The sequence below is a fragment of the Labrus bergylta genome, chromosome 19, assembly GCF_963930695.1.
Source record: "Labrus bergylta chromosome 19, fLabBer1.1, whole genome shotgun sequence".
Lineage (NCBI taxonomy): Eukaryota > Metazoa > Chordata > Actinopteri > Labriformes > Labridae > Labrus > Labrus bergylta.
In genome coordinates, this window is record NC_089213.1 from 540,755 (window position 1) to 561,760 (window position 21,006).

Sequence of the window (21,006 nt, forward strand, 5' to 3'; positions counted from 1 at the left end):
CACAGTGTCTCTCCTCCAGAAGACTCCCTCCTCTCGGGTCACCTGCCACGCTACAGGTTTCTACCCCAACAGAGCCATGATGTTCTGGAGGAAAGATGGAGAGGAGCTTCACGAGGACGTGGACAATGGAGAGATCCTCCCCAACCACGACGGCTCCTTCCAGATCAGCGCTGACCTTCAACTGCCCTCTGATGACTGGGGGAAGTACGACTGTGTGTTTCAGCTCTCTGGTGTGAAGGAGGACATCGTCACCAAACTGGACAAACGAGAGATCAAGACCAACTACGGTAAGACCTCGATGAGAAGTGATGAAAGAGAGGATTTACCAGCTCGGACCAGCCGAGCTGGTAAACAAACAACTAAACAACAACAAACTACTAAACACAAACTATGTTAACCAAAGAAAGAAAAATAACACACAGACATTCAAAAGTTTGAAACTCACGACGAAGCTCACGCTGCCACTCACAATCCACTCACTCACCATCCACTGAGAGAGAGAGAGAGAGAGAGAGAGAGAGAGAGAGGGAGACAGAGAGGGAGACAGAGAGAGAGAGAGAGAGAGAGAGACAGAGAGAGAGAGAGAGAGAGAGAGAGAGAGACAGAGAGAGAGAGAGAGAGAGAGAGAGACAGAGAGAGAGAGAGAGAGAGGGAGACAGAGAGAGAGAGAGAGAGAGAGAGAGAGAGAGAGAGAGCTGCAGGGCTGGAATAGTGCAGATTTACTTCAACTCTCCAGTCCACATGTTTATTAAAGTATTCAAATGAAAGCACTCATCATTGTGTCAACATGTGTCTGATGAACACTGAAAGAGATTTGAAAAAGACACAAAAAAGGACCAAAAGATTCAAACATAATCATAAAGCTGTGCAGAAAAGGTCCAAAGTGGAGCATAAATAATGATCAGAATGCAGGAAAAGAAATGTCTGATGCTAACATTTTTCTGAGGGGAGACCCCAAGATGCAGTTTTCAATTAAAAGTTGAAAAAAAAAAAAAAAGAATCATGTGAGAGAATCGTGATCTCAGATCTCAGGGAGAAAAATCATGATTCACATGTTAGCATCTCTTTTTCATTTACAGCCACATCATTTCATTTCAGTTTCTCTTTAGATTTTATTTTTTAGTGTTTTCAGTTTTTAAATCCATCAAGAAAACGATTGAATCAAACACAGTTAGAGTGCTGTTGTTGAAGAAAAGTCAAACATGTTTATTTTGAGAGATTAAAGGCACTGTGTTGACTTCTCAAAGTTAAAGTTTTAAAGGATGAATGTGTGACATGTTACACATAAATATATCAGAAATCCAGTCTATCCTGTGTGAATGTCTCTGAGTGTGGAGGAGGCGTGGCCAAACAGCAGTTTGTTTTGGTTTGCTCAAGGGCGACATCTACTGGATCAAAAAGTCACTCATTCTTCCTTTAGTTGAAGAGAAGATCAAGTTGATGAATTACTGGATGTATAAATATATCTGTCAGTAAATCATTCACGGTGAGTTTTCTTTTCCTCGTTCAGTCAAAATGAGTTTGAATCCGTTTGTCAAAATCTCTCAGAGCGAAACATCAACATATAAAGAAATCAGCATTCAGATAAAGGACGACAACACGACTGGAAGATGAATCAAACATAGATACAGGATTTATTTACAGACAAGTGGAGATTCAAATGAAGAGCAGCAGGACAAACAGTGTTTATTTACAGGATGATGATTGTCTGCTTGGCACATGTTCTCCTCCTCTAACCTGCTTCATCTGCACAGGTTGTAACTGTGGTTTGTTGATTTGTGCTCAACAGTGAATCCCATGAACACCGTCATCGCCATCATCGCCATCATCGCCATCATCGCTGCACTCGTTCTTCTCGGCCTCGCTGTCATTGGATACAAGAAATACAGAGGCAGAAGGAGGGGGCTGGTGTAGATGGGGCACTGAGGAAATGCTACTTTCAAAACCCTGCCTTAAAGCTGGAAAAACGTTACCTGCTGTTTGAATTTAGCCCTGCTTTTATTTTGAAATAGAGTAAGGAGCTTCATGTAGCTGGAAGGTTAGGACATGAACTAAAACACAGAAACAGGAAGTGGTTATAGATCCCAAAGTGAGGTCAAACAGCTCAAAGGAACGGTAACAAAGGTCAGTGTGTGATGTCATCAGGTCAATGTGTGATGTCATGAGGTCAATGTGTGATGTCATGAGGTCAATGTGTGATGTCATAAGGTCAATGTGTGATGTCATGAGGTCAATGTGTGATGTCATAAGGTCAATGTGTGATGTCATAAGGTCAATGTGTGATGTCATAAGGTCAATGTCTGATGTCATAAGGTCAATGTGTGATGTCATAAGGTCAATGTGTGATGTCATCAGGTCAATGTGTGATGTCATAAGGTGGATATTACTGTCTGAGAGTTTGTTAAAGTGAAATGAGACATTCAAAGATGCAGCAGTGTTCTTCTTTTACATCACTGAGATTACAGGGAGACACTGAGGACCACTATCTACGGAGAGCCTGAAGGGACAAAATAAGATGAGATTAATCGTGATGAACTCGTTAATGCTGACAGCTCTAATTATTGTTTTATTTTGATCAGAGATCCTAAACTGTTTGTGGGAGGCGTCTCAGCTATCCAGTTGAAATCTTGTATATAATTCCTGCTCGTGTTCAGGAACGAGGGATGTTTTCTCTCTGAGTTTTGTGAATGGAAGTGGAAGATGAATTCTCAGAATCACTTCCTGTGTTGGGTTAAGTTAACTAGTGGTGTTGAGCTGCTGTTTCATACCTTTGTACTGCAAATGATCTGTTCAATAAAGTCCCTCACACTCCAAATGTCTGTGTGTTTCTTCACTTCAACATTCATGGAAACACTTACACAGCTGTAGCTACCATTCTGGGAACATTTAGTTTGATTCCAATAAACTTTATGATCTTTACTTTGTTGATCTTATAGACGGATTATTCACATGTTCTGAAACGTCTGAACAAAGATATTTAAATTAGCCGCTCAGTTCAGTAACATCTACATTGTGATGATATAAAAACATTTGTTGGAGCCAGTTTGATGTGTGCTATAGTGTGTGTGCTGAGTTTGGTTATTATTGCTGCTGCTGCTACGTCACCTTTGCACCTGGGCATCATGGGTAATCAGCCACACGCAGCTAGAAAGGGGAGTGACAGGTGAACAGGTGCAGAGAATCAGGATTCAGGTGTGTGTTTGTTTCTAACCCTGTGTGGTTGTGTGAACATGTTTGAGGTTCCTGTCATGTTTGGTGTTTTGATTGTTTCCATCCTCACCAGCTTGTTTTCAATCCGTGCATTTCTCCGACCTTTTGTAGACGATTTAAAGACGACTGATTAATAATTCAGAGTTTGTGGAGGCGACATTCGATCAAAGAAGTCTTAAAAAAGGATCACTAAAAGTAATGAGTGTGAGTGAATGTCTTTAAAATGCTGAACCAGTGAACCTCCAGCTGGTGTGAACATTCAAACACATGGATCCAAGAACCATTTAACCCTTTATTGGCTACGAGCACAAGGTGGATGGATGGACGGATGATCACTGTTCAATAAATAAAGAGAAATCATTACGCTGCCACATGAACTTCAGGATAAATGGTAAATGGACTTGAGCTTGTATATTTCTTTTCTAGTCTTCTGACGACTCAAAGGGCTTTTACAACACGTGTCACACCTACACATTCACACACTGATGGTAGAGGCTGCTGAGTAAAGAGTCCATCACAAGTAAGTGATCACATTCACACACCAGGTCCTTACACACTTATGTTCATACATTTTAAAAGAAACCTTAAAAGATTCAACAGAGAAGTGAAACTGTCGTCTAGAAAGCGTCTCTCTGCAGCTCTCTCACCTTTCCTACGATGCTGCTGTTGGGCCACGCAGGCTTAGAACAGTCAAACAATGGACTTGGGCCTGCACCCTTGTGGGAAGTCTCATTTGAGTGATTCACTGAAATCACAAGGAAGCCTAAAAGGACTCCTTATCCCAGAATTCCCTGCGGTATTTCACACCTACGTGTGACGTAAAGGGGGGACCGGGACCTGAGGTAGACCCCCCATGGAGCAGGCCAGGCTACAAAACTCCAAGACTTCCATTGCTCGATCTCTTTCACGCGCTGACTTCTGGTGCTCGGAGATCCAAGCTTATCTCCTGTTTCCTGCAACAATCTTCCTTTGTTTTAAGTTTTTGGCGCGCAGGTAATCCGCGGCCGGCAGTGTTCTAAATTCCGAGCTCGGATTGTCCAGTGAACGCATCTCAGTTTCTCGGAGAGCGTTTCTCGGAGAGCGTCAGACTATAACAGATTATCAGAAAGATAACGGTCTTATTCCGTCCTGCAACGAAAGGACATCAAAGGACATCTTTCCACTCGACGGAGAACCAACGAAGCCACTCTCGCCGTAAGGGACCCTCGCCGCCATCAGACGCCTCTGCACCAGGACGGACAGAAGATCTGCTCCATCGCCAGACTCTTTTCCTTTCACCAATCGCGGACAAAGCGATTCACAAGTGAGGCTTAATTAGGTCTGGGCAGAATTAGCTTTAGAGAGTGTTTTTAACAATTGTTGATCAAAGCAGAAACTGTAATTTTTATCTTTGTTGGACCGCTGCGTCCTGAGTTTTAACTGTTTAAAACTCTTGTTGTTTCGGACCGCTGCGTCCTATATGTGTTTAGCGTAACAGCGTTATAACCGGGTATTACTCTTCTGATCAGAAAGGCCAGTGTAAGCCGTATTAACCTGAATTCGGCTATTGGTTTGTTTCTGTGAATGAAGGGAATTACTTCCGAGTTGTGGCGCGGGAGTCGGACTGTGATCCGGCCTCTTCAGGCACGCATTTCTCTTTTATTCTCTTTTATTTCCCCTTCTACGAACATACACATACACACATATTCCTGTGTAAACGTACATCTGGAGACCAACTCCACCACCGCGCCATTACGCACAGAGATCTATACACTCGCGGCTATCCAGACACCTCAGAGACACAGATTGTGTAGGGCCGAACTCAGTCTCTTTTAGACCTTAAGGCCACATTTAGGCCTTTGTTAGGTGTGTGCCATCGGAAGGGCGACCACGTGGGACGAAGTAATCTTCCCCCCCCTTCTCTCTCCCTTTCATCCACACGCGCACGCACCCAGGTCTTTGTTAGGTTTGCGCCATCGTGAACGACCACGAGGGTGCGAAGCCATCTCCCCCCCTTTCTTCTTCCCCCTCTCTCTCTCTCTCTCTCTCTCTCTCTCACACACACACACACACACACACACACATCTACATTCATACCCCTTCCACAAGCCTTTGCTTGATAATGTTTGTTGCTTAGATTAGTTTATAATAGTTATTTGTTTAATTAAGTTCATTGATTTTGGATTGATGTTGCTTTGTTTAAATAAATTCTGTTATAATTTTAAGAGAGCAGTTGTTTGTGGTTACTGGTGTATTTGCATTGTGATATAAGCTGGGTGCGAAGGCTTTGTGTACGGATTTCACGCCTTCAATTTATTAAATATAGTTATTCATTATTAATAATATTAGTAATTAAATAACTAATTTGAGACTGATTTGAGTGATATTTTGGTTATATTTACCTGATTACAGGTTGGTGCCCCAAAACGAGATTAAACATAGTTTAATGATATTTTATTTATATTATTAATAATTAAGTATAATTATTAAAGAATATAACCAAAGTTGACTTGATACAACCCCAACAAATGGTGCCCCGTGTGAGGTCTTCAATAAACCAGCTTTATTGCACTGTAAATGCACAGTAATCCAAACTTAAAATCCTAAAAAGGATCCTTCTGAAGAAAATTATATTTTCTTTAAATTTTTGTGGTTTAAGCAAAGCAGACATCAAGCTGTGGCGTAGTTGTGTTGTATGTTGTTAGTTAATGGTTAAAGCCATAACTGTTGTCCCCTTTGGGTCCATACAACAATTGGACATAATGATGCAGCTAGTGTGACTTTATCAAGGAACTTGATTTGTTGCATTAATCTAGATTTTGATCCTGAAGTATTCTACTAAAGGACTGTGGTGCTCCTTGTTGTTTGAGAGCCATTTTGTCCAGATGAGAGTGTAACTTCATTGTTGCATAGCCAGCTGTCTGAGGTGTGAGTCCTCCCTTCCTTTGAGGACTTGAGGTGTGAATCCCCTCTCCTATCTTCCAGGATAGACTGCAGTGATCAGTTGGGAAACTTAGATAAGATTTGCTCTTGTGTACCAAGATCCTAGGTGAGTCGGGGGCTGAGACTCCTTTTGGATCAGACGACGCAGCACTGCAAGAAACTGCTGCCGGTCTGACAAACCTCTCCTTAGAGGAGAGTGTCAACCTATATAGCTAGTCAATTAGCATTAGTGATAAGAAGTTATAAGAGCTAGTTGATCTTGCCAACCACAGAGCCAGGCTCACCCCTAATAAAGACAGAATGTATGCAGAAGACATACATCAACTATGGGCCAAAGCTCACTATGGATCAGATGATCCACCCCTTCAAGACGTAGTTGCTAATCTTATCCACCTCCCTATAGAGGAGCTCGACAGCCTGAACTCCTACACCCTCAGCACATGTGAAAAGAAACTAAAGGGCTTGGTTGAATATGCAAATCAACCAACTGGGAAGCCAACACGTACAGTTTCAGATGTTCTAGGCAAAATTCTCCTCCTTTATCAGCGCAAATCAAATGTGCAGAATGAGATACACCGGGAACAGCTAGCCCGGGTACTTGAAGAAGGACAGATCCTGTGGGACGACTTCGAAAGAATGCAGGATAAACTAAAGACCTTGCAGGAAAATTGCAAGGCCCTGCAGGAGGAGAATAAAACACTGCATGAAAGCAGCAAACTGGCCGAACAGAAGAAACGAAGTGACACGGTACCCAGATTTCAGGATAGGCAGATAAGTACTGCAGCCCCCAGATCAGCTGAGGAAACCTCAGACGAAGGATGGGAGACTGAAACAAGCCCCTGGAGGAGGGAGACAGACATGTTGCAGGATCTGGAGGAGAGGGGAAGGCACCGCTGGGTCGACCCAGGCACAAAAGCGCCCACGTCCTCAGACCACCCGGTAAAGAGCTGAATGATTAAAGATGAAGGGCCCCCGCGTTCCGCAATACGCTTTGAGCGAAGAGAACCCTCACCCCGCAGGAGGAGAGGCTTTACTCCAACTAGAGACAGGGAGGAGACACGGGCCCAATTGGTCACCGAACGCTACCTGTCCCACGATAGACGGCCACGTCTGAGCCGAACACAAACCCCGCCACGGTTACAACCCTACTACCGTGACAACCACAGGGCTTACGATTCGTCAGACGAATCGGACAACCCTAGCCAGCCTTTGGGTCAGGGCCTGCGAACCAGGCAGATAGAACCTCAGGCCAAAGATCTGAAGCGTTTTGACCCAGATAGCCCAGATTCAAGTATTAACGACTACCTTAGAGAAGTTGACCATTGTCTCCTTGACCTGCCTCATGCGTCCTCACATGAAAAACTGAAACGGATCTGGAAGACTACGGCTAGGAGTGTCCGTGATTTCATGGGGACACTCCCACCAAAGGTCCGATCCTTGCAGAAAGGAAACAAATCTGTTAGTCAGCACTTACAAACTGCCAAGCAGAAAGTGTTGGACATGTTTGAATTAATTCAGGGAGCACAGGTAAGCATGGAGCAAGACATATCGTCAGGATATGACTATGATCCTGGACCAAGCCCCTTAAGAGATCAAACAACCCTGCTGAAAAAGCTCAGTAAAGAACCGAGCAGCCAGGATAACCCAAGGACTGAGGAAATAAGTCTAGTTTTCCCTGATTTTGACTGTGGAGCCCCGCTCCTTGGGGAAACGCCCCAGTTCTCTGACAACTGTGACACCCTTTCACACCTTCACAGGTTTGAATCACCACATAGGAAGGGGGGTGACTTCTCAGCCCCCAGAGGCAGAGATAACACCAGGCCCCCTCCTGCTACCTGTAGGTTCCCATTGCAGGATTCACGGCTGAGGAATATCCAAACCTCAGATGACTGGGATGGCTCCCTTCTACCCAGAGATCAAAGACTGCGCATAAGGCTCATTGAATCTATGGCACAGGATGTAGAGCGGTTTGATCCAGATAACTCAGACCTCTGCATCGATGATTACCTCAGAGAGATTAACCTGTGTCTCAGCGAGGTACCTGATGCATCCACAAGAGAAAAACTCAGGCTGATCTGGAAGACAACTTCCAAGAGTGTCCGTAACTTTACGACTACCCTTCAGCCTGAGATCAGATACCAGTACTCTGCACTCTGCAATGCTTTGCGCCAGGAATACTCCACCTACATTGACCCTGCATCTGCCCTTCTTAGTGCTTTCAGTGTCTTGCACCAGAAGCACGAGGCCCCCAAAGATAATTACTGGCGACTAAGATCTGCATATTTCCAGGGACGTGAGGCTCCAGGTTTGGAAGAGAACCCAACTTTCAAGTCCATCTTCATGCACAATCTGCATGGCTGCGTGCGTTCAGATGTCACCCTGCATAGTCGTACACATCAGCTTAGTATGAAAGAGATCAAGAGATTCGCACAGGCGGTTTGGCAGACACGCTTACAAGTTGCCTTGTGCTAAGAATAAGAGACCATATCACCGGCAGAATAGAGAACAGAGCCAGGGGGGTGAAGGTGGGACTCAACCACAGAGTAGGTTCCAGCCTGGAGAACTGATCACTACCAGATCCGAACGGAACTCTCGGGATGGCCGTAGTCTGAGACAGAAGGGTAGGTATAACCGGAGTCCCTACGAGCTCCCTAAGGACTCCCTCGCTTACAGAGAACCTGATTCTGACTCCACATAGGAGTGGGGGTGTAGCCTCCACTCTAGAAACACAACAATGTCACTCTACCGACATGAATGTTTCCTAGTCCCTGTTTTGTGTTTTGACATTGGTAGGGAGACACATAATGTACATGTACATTTACACACCTACATGCCACAAACACCTTCCCGCAGGCTTACTCCTGCCCAGGCTAGGAGTTAGCCCACAAACCTACACCTTGTACTCTTCTCTTTCTCCCCTCCTCTTGTCTGTTTGTTTCATTTGTTTTGTTAAAGAATGCACCTTGAGTAGCAAAGCTTTGCTAATGCCTGGTTATGTTTTATGCCTAGCTTTAGACATAGTTAGACAGTCTGCCCAGACTTTGCCTCAGTGTCTGCCCAGACCGAATGCCTCTCAAAATGTATAGACTTTTGCTCACTAACTATTTGAACATTTGTCTCCTAACACATGGACTGTTGGCCCTATTTGCCCTAAAGACCGCGACCCGCAATCCCATTCTTCAGGACAAAGGGGGGATGTTGGGCCACGCAGGCTTAGAACAGTCAAACAATGGACTTGGGCCTGCACCCTTGTGGGAAGTCTCATTTGAGTGATTCACTGAAATCACAAGGAAGCCTAAAAGGACTCCTTATCCCAGAATTCCCTGCGGTATTTCACACCTACGTGTGACGTAAAGGGGGGACCGGGACCTGAGGTAGACCCCCCATGGAGCAGGCCAGGCTACAAAACTCCAAGACTTCCATTGCTCAATCTCTTTCACGCGCTGACTTCTGGTGCTCGGAGATCCAAGCTTATCTCCTGTTTCCTGCAACAATCTTCCTTTGTTTTAAATTTTTGGCGCGCAGGTTATCCGCGGCCGGCAGTGTTCTAAATTCCGAGCTCGGATTGTCCAGTGAACGCATCTCAGTTTCTCGGAGAGCGTTTCTCGGAGAGCGTCAGACTATAACAGATTATCAGAAAGATAACGGTCTTATTCCGTCCTGCAACGAAAGGACATCAAAGGACATCTTTCCACTCGACGGAGAACCAACGAAGCCGCTCTCGCCGTAAGGGACCCTCGCTGCCATCAGACGCCTCTGCACCAGGACGGACAGAAGATCTGCTCCATCGCCGGACTCTTTTCCTTTCACCAATCGCGGACAAAGCGATTCACAAGTGAGGCTTAATTAGGTCTGGGCAGAATTAGCTTTAGAGAGTGTTTTTAACAATTGTTGATCAAAGCAGAAACTGTAATTTTTTATCTTTGTTGGACCGCTGCGTCCTGAGTTTTAACTGTTTAAAACTCTTGTTGTTTCGGACCGCTGCGTCCTATATGTGTTTAGCGTAACAGCGTTATAACCGGGTATTACTCTTCTGATCAGAAAGGCCAGTGTAAGCCGTATTAACCTGAATTCGGCTATTGGTTTGTTTCTGTGAATGAAGGGAATTACTCGGAGTTGTGGCGCGGGAGTCGGACTGTGATCCGGCCTCTTCAGGCACGCATTTCTCTTTTATTCTCTTTTATTTCCCCTTCTACGAACACACACACACACACACACACACACACACACACACATATTCCTGTGTAAACGTACATCTGGAGACCAATTCCACCACCGCGCCATTACGCACAGAGATCTATACACTCGCGGCTATCCAGACGCCTCAGAGACACAGATTGTGTAGGGCCGAACTCAGTCTCTTTTAGACCTTAAGGCCACATTTAGGCCTTTGTTAGGTGTGTGCCATCGGAAGGGCGACCAGGTGGGACGAAGTAATCTTCCCCCCCCCTTCTCTCTCCCTTTCATCCACACGCGCACGCACGCACCCAGGTCTTTGTTAGGTTTGCGCCATCGTGAACGACCACGAGGGTGCGAAGCCATCTCCCCCCCTTTCTTCTTCCCCCTCTCTCTCTCTCTCTCTCTCTCTCTCACACACACACACACACACACACACACACACACACACACACACACACACACACACACCTACATTCACACCCCTTCCACAAGCCTTTGCTTGATAATGTTTGTTGCTTAGATTAGTTTATAATAGTTATTTGTTTAATTAAGTTCATTGATTTTGGATTGATGTTGCTTTGTTTAAATAAATTCTGTTATAATTTAAGAGAGCAGTTGTTTGTGATTACTGGTGTATTTGCATTGTGATATAAGCTGGGTGCGAAGGCTTTGTATACGGATTTCACGCCTTCAATTTATTAAATATAGTTATTCATTATTAATAATATTAGTAATTAAATAACTAATTTGAGACTGATTTGAGTGATATTTTGGTTATATTTACCTGATTACAGGTTGGTGCCCCAAAACGAGATTAAACATAGTTTAATGATATTTTATTTATATTATTAATAATTAAGTATAATTATGAAAGAATATAACCAAAGTTGACTTGATACAACCCCAACACTGCCCGCGGTGATGATGGATCCTTTGGGTGCTCCACAGGCCACCAGAGCCTGAGCCACAGCCTGAGTGATCAAGAAGGAGCCCTGGAAGAGACGCAGGAGCAGGAGTGAGTTCATCTCTTCACAGTAAATCAGCACCAGAGAAAAGAGTGTTTGAAATAATAACAAAAATCATTCAGCTCTGTGGACAAAACACAACAATCCTAAACGTTCTTCAGCCTCAATAAAGACATTTTCACTCATGCACTACTGAAAGTCTTCATTATTTTCAGGCAGTCAGAGGTGGTGGACAGAGCAACAGAGTCCAACTCTATGATGACAGTTTTTTTGTACATACTGGAGGACAGAAAACTTAAGGCAGCGGTTTAATAACGTGCACAGAGATCACACATATCGCGGTCATACAGTCTCTGGTTGTGCACGGGTCCTGAGGTAGAAACGTTACCACCCCCCTCTTGCTCCCTCACAGTGAATTTACCTGAATACTTCCTGCTGCGTTCTCACATCAGCTAACCCGACTTCATGCAGAAAAATGATCAGGGGGCTGCCGGCTAAAGAATTCCAGATATCGACGAATTACAAGGAAATGTCCTCCATTTACGGGATTATAGAGATGCATGTCTAATGGCGTTTACTGAAACGTGGCTGACTGACTTGGACAGGGACTCTTCAATGGATATTAGCGGCTTCAGGGCTCCTGTGCGTTTGGATCGAAACAGTGATGTGACTCGTAAATCACAGGGAGGAGGAGTATGCTTGTACATCAACCGCAGATGGTGCAGTAATGTAAGTGTGCGTGAGCGGCTGTGTCTTCTCGATATCGAGCTTCTGTCTGTGTTGGTGAGGCCATTCTATCTCCCGAGGGAATTCCCTCAGATATTTGTAAATGTTGTCTACATTCATCCTAAAGCTGACGCCAAAACTGCTGCCCACACAATCTTTAAAGTAATACACAAATTGCAGTCCATATCCCCGGATGCTCCTGATTTTATTTTGGGGGATTTGAATCATTGTAATCTGAAGAAATCCTTGAACAATTTTTATCAATGCGTCACATGTCCAACACGACGCAACAAAACTCTGGATCTATGTTATGGATCAATCAAGGGGGCATATGAGTCTGAAGCAGGGCCTGCACTGGGTTCCTCAGATCACAATACTGTGCACCTTCTACCTGTGTATAGATCTGTGATGAGGAGGGAGAAAACCAGTGTTAAGCAGGTCAAAGTCTGGACTGACTTCAGGGGTGTTTTGAGTGCACAGACTGCTCTATATTCCAGGAGGACTGCTCTGATATTGATGAACTTACAGATGTTGTGTGCAGCTACATTTCATTTTGTGAAGACTGTGTGATTCCTTCCAGAAATGTGAAGATTTTCCCTAATAACAATCAGTGGCTCTCCAAAGACATGAAGGGTCTTATACATGAATGGAAAGTTGCTTTTAATGAAGGTGACGTCCTTGCTGAGAGGAAATTGAAAAATGGGCTGAAATTAAGAAAGCTCAAATTAGGTATAAAGATAAGATTGAGGCAGAACTCAGCAGTAACAATCTGAAAAAAGCCTGGAATGGAATGAAAACTATGACTGGACTACAAAAGAAGGGGAACAGTGGAATTGCCTTAGATGGTTTTTATTCAGATAAACATCTGGCAGATGAATTAAATAGTTTTTATCTTTGTTTTAAAAATAATGATTTGACTGCACAGATGAATGTAATAAAGGAAAAGACAACACCTCCTCCAGCATTTGCTTTTGATGTGAAGGAAGTGGCAAATCTTTTTAGACACACCGAGGCAAAAAGCCCTGGACCTGACAACATCTGTGGCCGGCTTTTAAAAACATCTTTCACTATATCTTCACACAATCTGTTAACCTGCAGAAAGTGACTAAACTTTGGAAAAAGTCCATTATTGTTCCTGTTGCTAAAATGAGCAACCTGAAAACACTGAATGATTTCAGGCCTGTAGCGCTGACTTCTCTACTGATGAAGACATTAGAAAAAATTGTCAGGACTCAAATTTTAATGCAGGTTGAAGAACACCTAGATCCTCTTCAATTTGTGTACAGAGCTGGTAGAGGTGTGGAGGATGCTGTCACCACATTGTTACACTATTTGTAGAAGCATCTTGAGGGCCCTAAGACACATGCCAGACTCCTGTTCATTGACTTCAGCATTTAACTCCACACAGCTGATTTTGCTTCTGAAAGGTTAATCCATCACTTTAAACTTGAGCCTAGCTTGATTGGATGGGTTGTAGATTTTCTGACCAATAGGTGGCAGTGTGTGAAAGTAAATGGTGTTTTTTCTAACCAGCTCTCTTCTTCCACTGGGTCTCCTCAGGGTTGTTGTCCGTCACCCCTTCTGTACATTATGTACACTAATGAGTGTCACAGCAATCACAGTAATAGACACCTTCTTCAATTTGCTGATGACACTGTTGTCAGCCTTCTTGAAGGGGGAGAGCAGGGGGGAGAGCAGGGGGGAGAGCAGGGTCTTCTTCAGGGGGGAGAGCAGGGGGGAGAGTAGGGTCTTCTTGAGGGGGGAGAGCAGAGCCTTCTTGAGGGGGGAGAGCAGGGGGGAGAGCAGGGCCTTCTTGAGGGGGGAGAGCAGGGGGGAGAGCAGGGTCTTCTTGAGGGGGGAGAGCAGGGGGGAGAGCAGGGGGGAGAGCAGGGTCTTCTTGAGGGGGGAGAGCGGGGGGAGAGCAGGGTCTTCTTGAGGGGGGAGAGCAGGGTCTTCATGAGGGGGGAGAGCAGGGTCTTCTTGAGGGGGGAGAGCAGGGGGGAGAGCAGGGGGGAGAGCAGGGGGGAGAGCAGGGTCTTCTTGAGGGGGGAGAGCAGGGTCTTCTTCAGGGGGGAGAGCAGGGTCTTCTTGAGGGGGGAGAGCAGGGGGGAGAGCAGGGTCTTCTTGAGGGGGGAGAGCAGGGTCTTCTTCAGGGGGGAGAGCAGGGTCTTCTTGAGGGGGGAGAGCAGGGTCTTCTTGAGGGGGGAGAGCAGGGTCTTCTTGAGGTGGGAGAGCAGAGCCTTCTTGAGGGGGGAGAGCAGGGTCTTCTTGAGGGGGGAGAGCAGGGGGGAGAGCAGGGCCTTCTTGAGGGGGGAGAGCAGGGTCTTCTTGAGTGGGGAGAGCAGGGGGGAGAGCAGAGCCTTCTTGAGGGGGGAGAGCAGGGTCTTCTTGAGGGGGGAGAGCAGGGGGGAGAGCAGGGTCTTCTTGAGGGGGGAGAGCAGGGGGGAGAGCAGGGGGGAGAGCAGAGCCTTCTTGAGGGGGGAGAGCAGGGCCTTCTTGAGTGGGGAGAGCAGAGCCTTCTTGAGGGGGGAGAGCAGGGTCTTCTTGAGGGGGGAGAGCAGGGTCTTCTTGAGGGGGGAGAGCAGGGTCATGGGCCAGTTGTGGATGACTTTGTAGCTCGGTGTGATGAATCTTTTCTCCATTGAAACGTGTCAAAAACTAAAGACATGATCATTGATTTTAGAAAGTCCCCACCAAGCCAAACACCAACTGGTATCAAATCAGCTGACATTGAAATTGTGGAAAGCTACAAATATCTGGGTGTTGTTCTGGACAAGAGGTTATGTTTTGAAAATCATGTTGACGCTACCTCCAAGAAGGTTCAGCAAAGACTGTTCTTTTGAAGAAAGATGAACTCTTTTAATGTTTCTACGGAGATGATGACTCTGTTTTAGAAAAGTTTGATTGACTCTGTTTTAAATGTTTGCATCGCTGCATGGTATGGAAGCCTGAACTCAAACAAGAACAGACTTGGGACACTTGTAAAAACAAGCAGCAGAATCTCAGGGAGGTGTCAGGTTGGACTTTTGACCATTTATAATCAGCAGGTCCTGAGGAAAGCTAGGGCCATACTTGTGATCCCAGATCACCCACTTCACAGTGAGTTTGACCTTTGACCCTCAGGTCGTCGTTTTAGAGCTCCTGTGAGGAAGACAAAAAGACTCCAGGTCTCATTTTTACCAAGTGCAATTAATCTGTTAAACAACAATTAGCTATTTGTTGCTCTTTTTGCACTTGAACTGCACATTTGCACACCTCCACTTTGCACTTTAAGAACTTGAATTTCCATTCTGGTCCGGGCTCTTGACTGATTATATTGCGCTGTTTTAATTTGGTTTTATATTTTACTGTGTTGTCTGATTTTTTTAATTAGTTTTGGTTGATGTTTTATGGAGATGTTGTCCTTGTGTTTCTTGTCTTCTGTGTGCTCCTGTTGCAACGCAAATTTCACCTTGTGGGACAATCAAAACTCTGAATCTGAATCTGAATCTGATAAAGTCGGAGTAGAAATGTGTCTGTTTGCGTTCACTCGTGCAGTTTTTTAGAAGTTTTGTGAGAGAATCATTTTATGAATTCTTTTCTTCAAGTGCAACAACGAGAAACTTGAATCTTCGGTTGTTTCCTGTTGAAGACAACAGAGACTGATTTCTTTCTTTCTGATTCTTCTCACAAAGTCGACCCACGTTATGTCTCAACAGCAGTGATGGAAGAAGAGTGCTTTAAGAAGTGCTGCAATTTGAGCACAAATGAACCGGCATCGAGGGCCAACATCTAAAAATATGAATCATTTGTAACTTGTAATTCTGGTGCCGACTAGTGAGGGTGATGACTTCCAACCTTTAAGTGGACTAACGGGCACATCCCTAGTTATTAGATTGTGATGTCATCCTCTGATGTTAACCTGATAGACTCGATTACACGCTGAACTTGCTTCATACCTTCAGGTTGACCTGGATGACTCTGTCAAAGTGATCCTCCTCCATGTTGAGCAGGAAGTGGTCCTGCGTGATGCCTGCTGCGTTCACACACACTGAGGGAGGCTGGAAGTAATGAGTGTGTAGAGGAACAGAACAATAACTTACAAGGAGAGAAAAACAACACGTGGAATAGCCCCTCCAGCATGAAAACACACAGAGAGAAAAGTACCTTTTTCTACAGAAAGGTTGCTGATTATGATGGAAATGTAAACACATGTTGTGTTGGCTTGTCTTCCTGTCTGTATCACACCTGTATTCTGGTGACCAGCTTCTTCACGCTCTCTTTTGATGACACATCCACCACAGCCGCCATGTGACCCTGTCCTCTGAGGTCATTCTGCAGACCCACCATGGTCTCGTTGGCAGACTCCTCGCTGATGTCTGCCACCACCACGGAGGCGCCCTCAGAGGCCAAACGCTGACATACCGCCCGTCCGATCCCACTGCCTCCTCCTGGGAGGGAAAAGAGTAGCATGAAGTTACCAGAGTGACAGAATGTTTTAAACACAACGCTGCAGAGGAAAGACTGAGTGTGACAGAAGATCCACTCTGGAAGTATCTGAAAAAACAAATATCAATCAAGGACGACAAGAAAACACACAGGACAGGAAGCTGACTTGATGTGATTGATTTTCAGTTTGATTAGCCCAACAGTTCAGGGCTACATCTGCGCCCAATCACATTTCTTTCTTTCTTCTGTCTTCAAAAACCTTGAGTCCACTTTTCTATGTGAAAATGTAAGAGGACAAGTGATGCTTCATCATTCATAATACAGCTTTAATGTTTATTCCATCAGTCAAAGAAGACAATTAATAAGCCACAATTCTCATAATACATGTATCCTTTCAGTCACTCACTGTATCCACACTGTATTGCATTTTTTACAGTTTTGAACCTTAAGTCGGACAAAACCAGACATTTAAAGATTTAAACTCTGAGGCATTTAAACATGTTTCCTTTTTCAGTATTTTCACAATTCAACGGCAGATCATTTCATTCTGAAATGGTTGCAGGTCTTATTGATAGCATACACACAGCCAGAATGACAGCTACACTTTCACCTTCACTCTCATTTCAAGTCATCAAACTTAATTCAGTCCGATCTGCTCGAGGTACTGATTTAGAAATCACTGATAGAATCACGGTTACACTAAAATAATGAATTCATTGTCAGCTTACTTTGGAGATCAAACTTTTTGATATCAGAAGCTACTTGCAGTAGGTAGCTGCTTTGATTTGGTGAATTGAAGAAGATTGCAGAAAAACACACGGCTTTGAACGCAACATCTTGAAAAGGGAAAAGGGCATGTCCTTAAACGTCTCACTTCACACAACACCATGTATCTTACAACATATATTTACCAGTGACCAGCGTCAACCTTGATATCAGCCGTGTGGCAGCCGTCATACTCCCATCATGTTTCCCCCCCTTATGTTGTTGTAGCTTTCGGGTTGTCCACTAGATGGCGCCCAGTGATGAAAAATGTTACGTGTTCCGGTTCCGGTTGATGACGAGCCCAGCAGAGTTTAACTAAAAGCTAAGGAGGCGAGGAGGGAATCATCTATTACAATGCTTTGTCATTTTATTCATCAAACTGACCATAGATTACAGTCACAGTATGAACAGGATGGAATATCCCTCCGTTTTAATACAAAGTTTATTTTGAAAGGGTTTAACGGAAGTATCTCTTCGCTACGTGTATCTAACTTGACTCTGCGGGTGTAGTTCTTCATTGAGGCCACTAGATGGCGCACGACACTGAATACGCCAATGTAGAACAAGAAACACATTTAAAAACAGCTACACGGACAGAATACATGATGTTGATTCAAATGAACATTAAATACATTTTTATCTTGGACAACAGATATTTTATAACTTAATTGGCCATAGATTAAAGCGTTGTGTTGTTCACTCCGTCAAACATTACCTTCATAAAGTGCAGCTAGCGTTAACAAGAGGGAGCTGTAAGGCGATGTGATAATGTTCCTTTACAAACTTTCACTGTTTGATAGAAGAAAAAGATTAAAGTCTTTTGTTATAATTGGGTAAAGTTCATTAATCAGCATGAACAACGGCTTCCTAGTTTTGGTGAATTGTTCAGGAGGACACAAACTTTCCTGTGAGCTTTGCATAGATGTTTAGAATTAGCGGCAGAAACTTTGTTGATCAAGAGGGAGATAAAATGCCTCAACCTCCATTAATTTGAGGTAAAAGTATGAAATGATGTATTCCTCTTCCTCGATAGTCTTGTTCTTGTTTCTAGCTTGAGGAGGTTATTCTTAACAGAGTTGATAAAAGTATAACCGTGAGTACACACTGCCCCCCTGTGGTCAAAGTGCAAAACTTTTATTTTGATAGTGATAGTCGGAAGTTGTTCTTTGTATAAACATCTACCTTGACAGATTGATGATGCAGTAAATCATTGTGTCATACATAGCGTAATTATAATATAAATAAAGCACATATGGCATTATCATTAACAAAGCAAACAGTGTTTGTACTTAAGCTGTGAGTATTTGGATTTATTTAACTATTGAGGACAATTATCCTTAAACAATCTTTAACAAGAGCTTTGAATTAACTGTAAAAGTTCTCTGTTTTTACTGTCTGTGATCATCAACACGTCATGTATGAAAGAATTGAGTTGACTGAGAGAGGGTCAAATATTTAATAATAATAATTTGGGGAAAGTATACATTGTATTTCTGGATCAGGGATAGTATAAGCTCATTTATTTATTACAATAAAAAATGTATCAGATAATCAGGCCTCTGTGAACATACGATCACACACTAAAAATATATGTATTTATTTTACATGTGATCACACAAGATTCAAAAATAATAATAATGTTATAATAATAATAATAATAATAATAATAACATCTATATATAGGACAATTTTTAAAATCAAGCTACAAAGTGTTTTACAAGGACAGCAATAATAAAACAAACGTAAAACAGTCTAGACATAAAATCATAAGTAAAGGCAAACAATTATAAATAACAAACATTTTACATAACATTCATTTAAAAGATCTTTAAAAGAAGCAAAAAAATATACATTTTGAAGGAATTTTTAATGTAAAATAAACTGACGTGAGGAAGGGCTCGCTGTTTAAAATATGTCTTAGGAGGGGGTTATAATGAAAAAGAGATTAACTGACTGATTATCTCACATGATCTCCTTCTCTCTACTTTCCCTATGATTTTATTTTAACAGCGATGACCGGAAGTAGTACAATGTAATTTATTTTGACTTGACAGTATTGATGCTGTAGTTACTCACTGTGACCACTAGAGGTCATAAATAATGTGCTTCTCATTTATTTACCGTTCAATCGTCGGCTACCCATGTTAGTGACTTCTCAAGTTAACTAAGGAAGCTTTGATGATTTCACATTAATTATGGGATACCTTCAGTTGTTTCTAAAGTCCTACGACATCCTTGTGTTTACATCGAATCACAATTTATCTACAAAGTTCCAGTAGGCCTACTTGTAGTTTTGCTAGCTAGAGAGCTAATTGTTGATGACATCTTGTCCGACACAGATTTGATTTGTTTGGATAAAAAAATACAATCAATGTTTTTAGTACGAGCAGAAAAGTGAAGATTGACTGGTTATGTTCCAACGAATGTGAACTTAAATAACTCGGATTGTTTTTTTGTTAACATAACGATCATAAGCGCATCTTAAAAATGTTTTATTTTGACGACAGGGACCGGAAGTAACACACTGTGATTTCATCTGACTTGATAGTAGTAATGTTGTAGTTACTGACTGTGACCACTAGAGGGCATAAACAACATGATTCTAATAGAAATACTGTACAACAAAGATGAATAACGTGGATTGAAGTAACAAACCTGTGGCATTGCTACATTAATATTTGATATCTTTAGTAGTTTAAAATTCAAAGGATATCTGTGGTTTACAAACAATGATGGATATAAATTATAGAAGCTTAGTCCAATACATCAGCAGGAGTAACTTGGGGTTAAGTGTCTTACCCAAGGACACATTGCACATGTGGCTGCAGGAGCTGGGGATTGAACCCCTGACCTTCCTGTTGGGAGACAACTGACTCTACCACTGAGCCACAGCCGCCCAAATAAAACAAAGTGCAGAAACTAACTTACATTACTGACGTCATCAAAGGATCAACGTCAGAGTCAGAAACAAGTCTGTATAAATCTAGAGATGAAGCTTAGTCCAATACATCAGCAGGAGTAACTTGGGGTTAAGTGTCTTACCCAAGGACACATTGCACATGTGGCTGCAGGAGCTGGGGATTGAACCCCTGACCTTCCTGTTGGGAGACAACTGACTCTACCACTGAGCCACAGCCGCCCAAATAAAACAAAGTGCAGAAACTATTTCTTTCATTAATTGTTTCTTTCCATTTCATTATTTGTGGTGGACTTTTCAGACAGTTTTTAGTGTTCTGTTTAATTTCTGTTATTCTTACAGTCCTATACAGGTATTTATCTGAAGTGAGGGACAGTGCATGGGGGGGGGGGGAGACTTCCCATAAGTAGGTGTTGTGGACTAAAGGAAAGATTACATTCAAAGATCTGATTTATTTCCTGTTTTACTGAGCAGTATTGAAATCTAGAGATATGTTAAGTTTCAAGGCCTCACATATCATCTATTGCTCACTTATTTTTCCTCACATTAGTTTGTAAGATACATCTCTAGGATGAGCTGGGATGCATCATTAGTGACGTTCCTGAGGTCATTTGGGGTTTCAGGTCTTTCAACATCAGACCCCCTCCCCCCAGGTGACCCATCCAGGGTTGATCAAGTCCAGCATTGCATCCCAGCAGCAGCAATCGACGGGCTCGCCCTCTTTATCCAAAGCCACCGAGTGGCCCTACTCTTCACAGTTCCTGTTACACCAAGACCTGCCAGAGCTTTGCAGATAGAGCGCCCAGCAAACCCCCGACAGCCCACTTCAATCGGCTCACAAAGAGCCCGCCAGCCTCGCCCTCTCTACACTGCTCCACCAGCTCCCGGTATTTG

The 21,006-nt window shown here is 43.5% G+C and overlaps 4 protein-coding genes and 1 long non-coding RNA gene across 5 annotated transcripts in view; 3 read left to right on the forward strand and 2 right to left on the reverse strand.

Moving 5' to 3' along the window:
- The window catches only part of LOC114919753 (major histocompatibility complex class I-related gene protein-like), a 78,273-nt gene extending 75,458 nt beyond the window's left edge, over positions 1 to 2,815 (forward strand). The window contains exon 6 of the transcript XR_010664740.1: positions 2,314 to 2,815. The gene's annotated coding sequence lies outside the window, so the exon portion shown is untranslated. The remainder of the gene's footprint in view (positions 1 to 2,313) is intronic.
- Positions 1 to 2,815, forward strand: part of LOC109979644 (major histocompatibility complex class I-related gene protein-like) — a 13,831-nt gene extending 11,016 nt beyond the window's left edge. The window contains exons 4-5 of the mRNA XM_065948127.1: positions 1 to 287; positions 1,790 to 2,815. The exon at positions 1 to 287 is cut by the window's left edge and continues 7 nt beyond it. Of these exons, the coding sequence (XP_065804199.1) occupies positions 1 to 287; positions 1,790 to 1,914 (412 nt within the window). The 3' untranslated portion in view covers positions 1,915 to 2,815. The remainder of the gene's footprint in view (positions 288 to 1,789) is intronic.
- The window catches only part of LOC110004705 (collagen alpha-2(XI) chain-like), a 105,304-nt gene that overhangs the window by 36,294 nt on the left and 48,004 nt on the right, over positions 1 to 21,006 (forward strand). The window lies entirely within an intron of this gene.
- Positions 1,612 to 4,414, reverse strand: LOC136177089 (uncharacterized). Its single transcript, XR_010664748.1, has 2 exons — positions 3,858 to 4,414; positions 1,612 to 1,864 (listed from the first exon to the last, which is right to left on the reverse strand). It is a non-coding gene; the product is annotated as an uncharacterized lncRNA (long non-coding RNA).
- LOC109980423 ((3R)-3-hydroxyacyl-CoA dehydrogenase-like) lies at positions 9,441 to 17,495 on the reverse strand. The gene is made up of 5 exons (XM_065948385.1): positions 17,342 to 17,495; positions 16,230 to 16,432; positions 15,941 to 16,042; positions 11,194 to 11,303; positions 9,441 to 9,471 (listed from the first exon to the last, which is right to left on the reverse strand). The coding sequence occupies exons 1-5, from the start codon at positions 17,385 to 17,387 to the stop codon at positions 9,441 to 9,443; spliced, it is 492 nt and encodes a 163-aa protein (XP_065804457.1). The 5' UTR covers positions 17,388 to 17,495.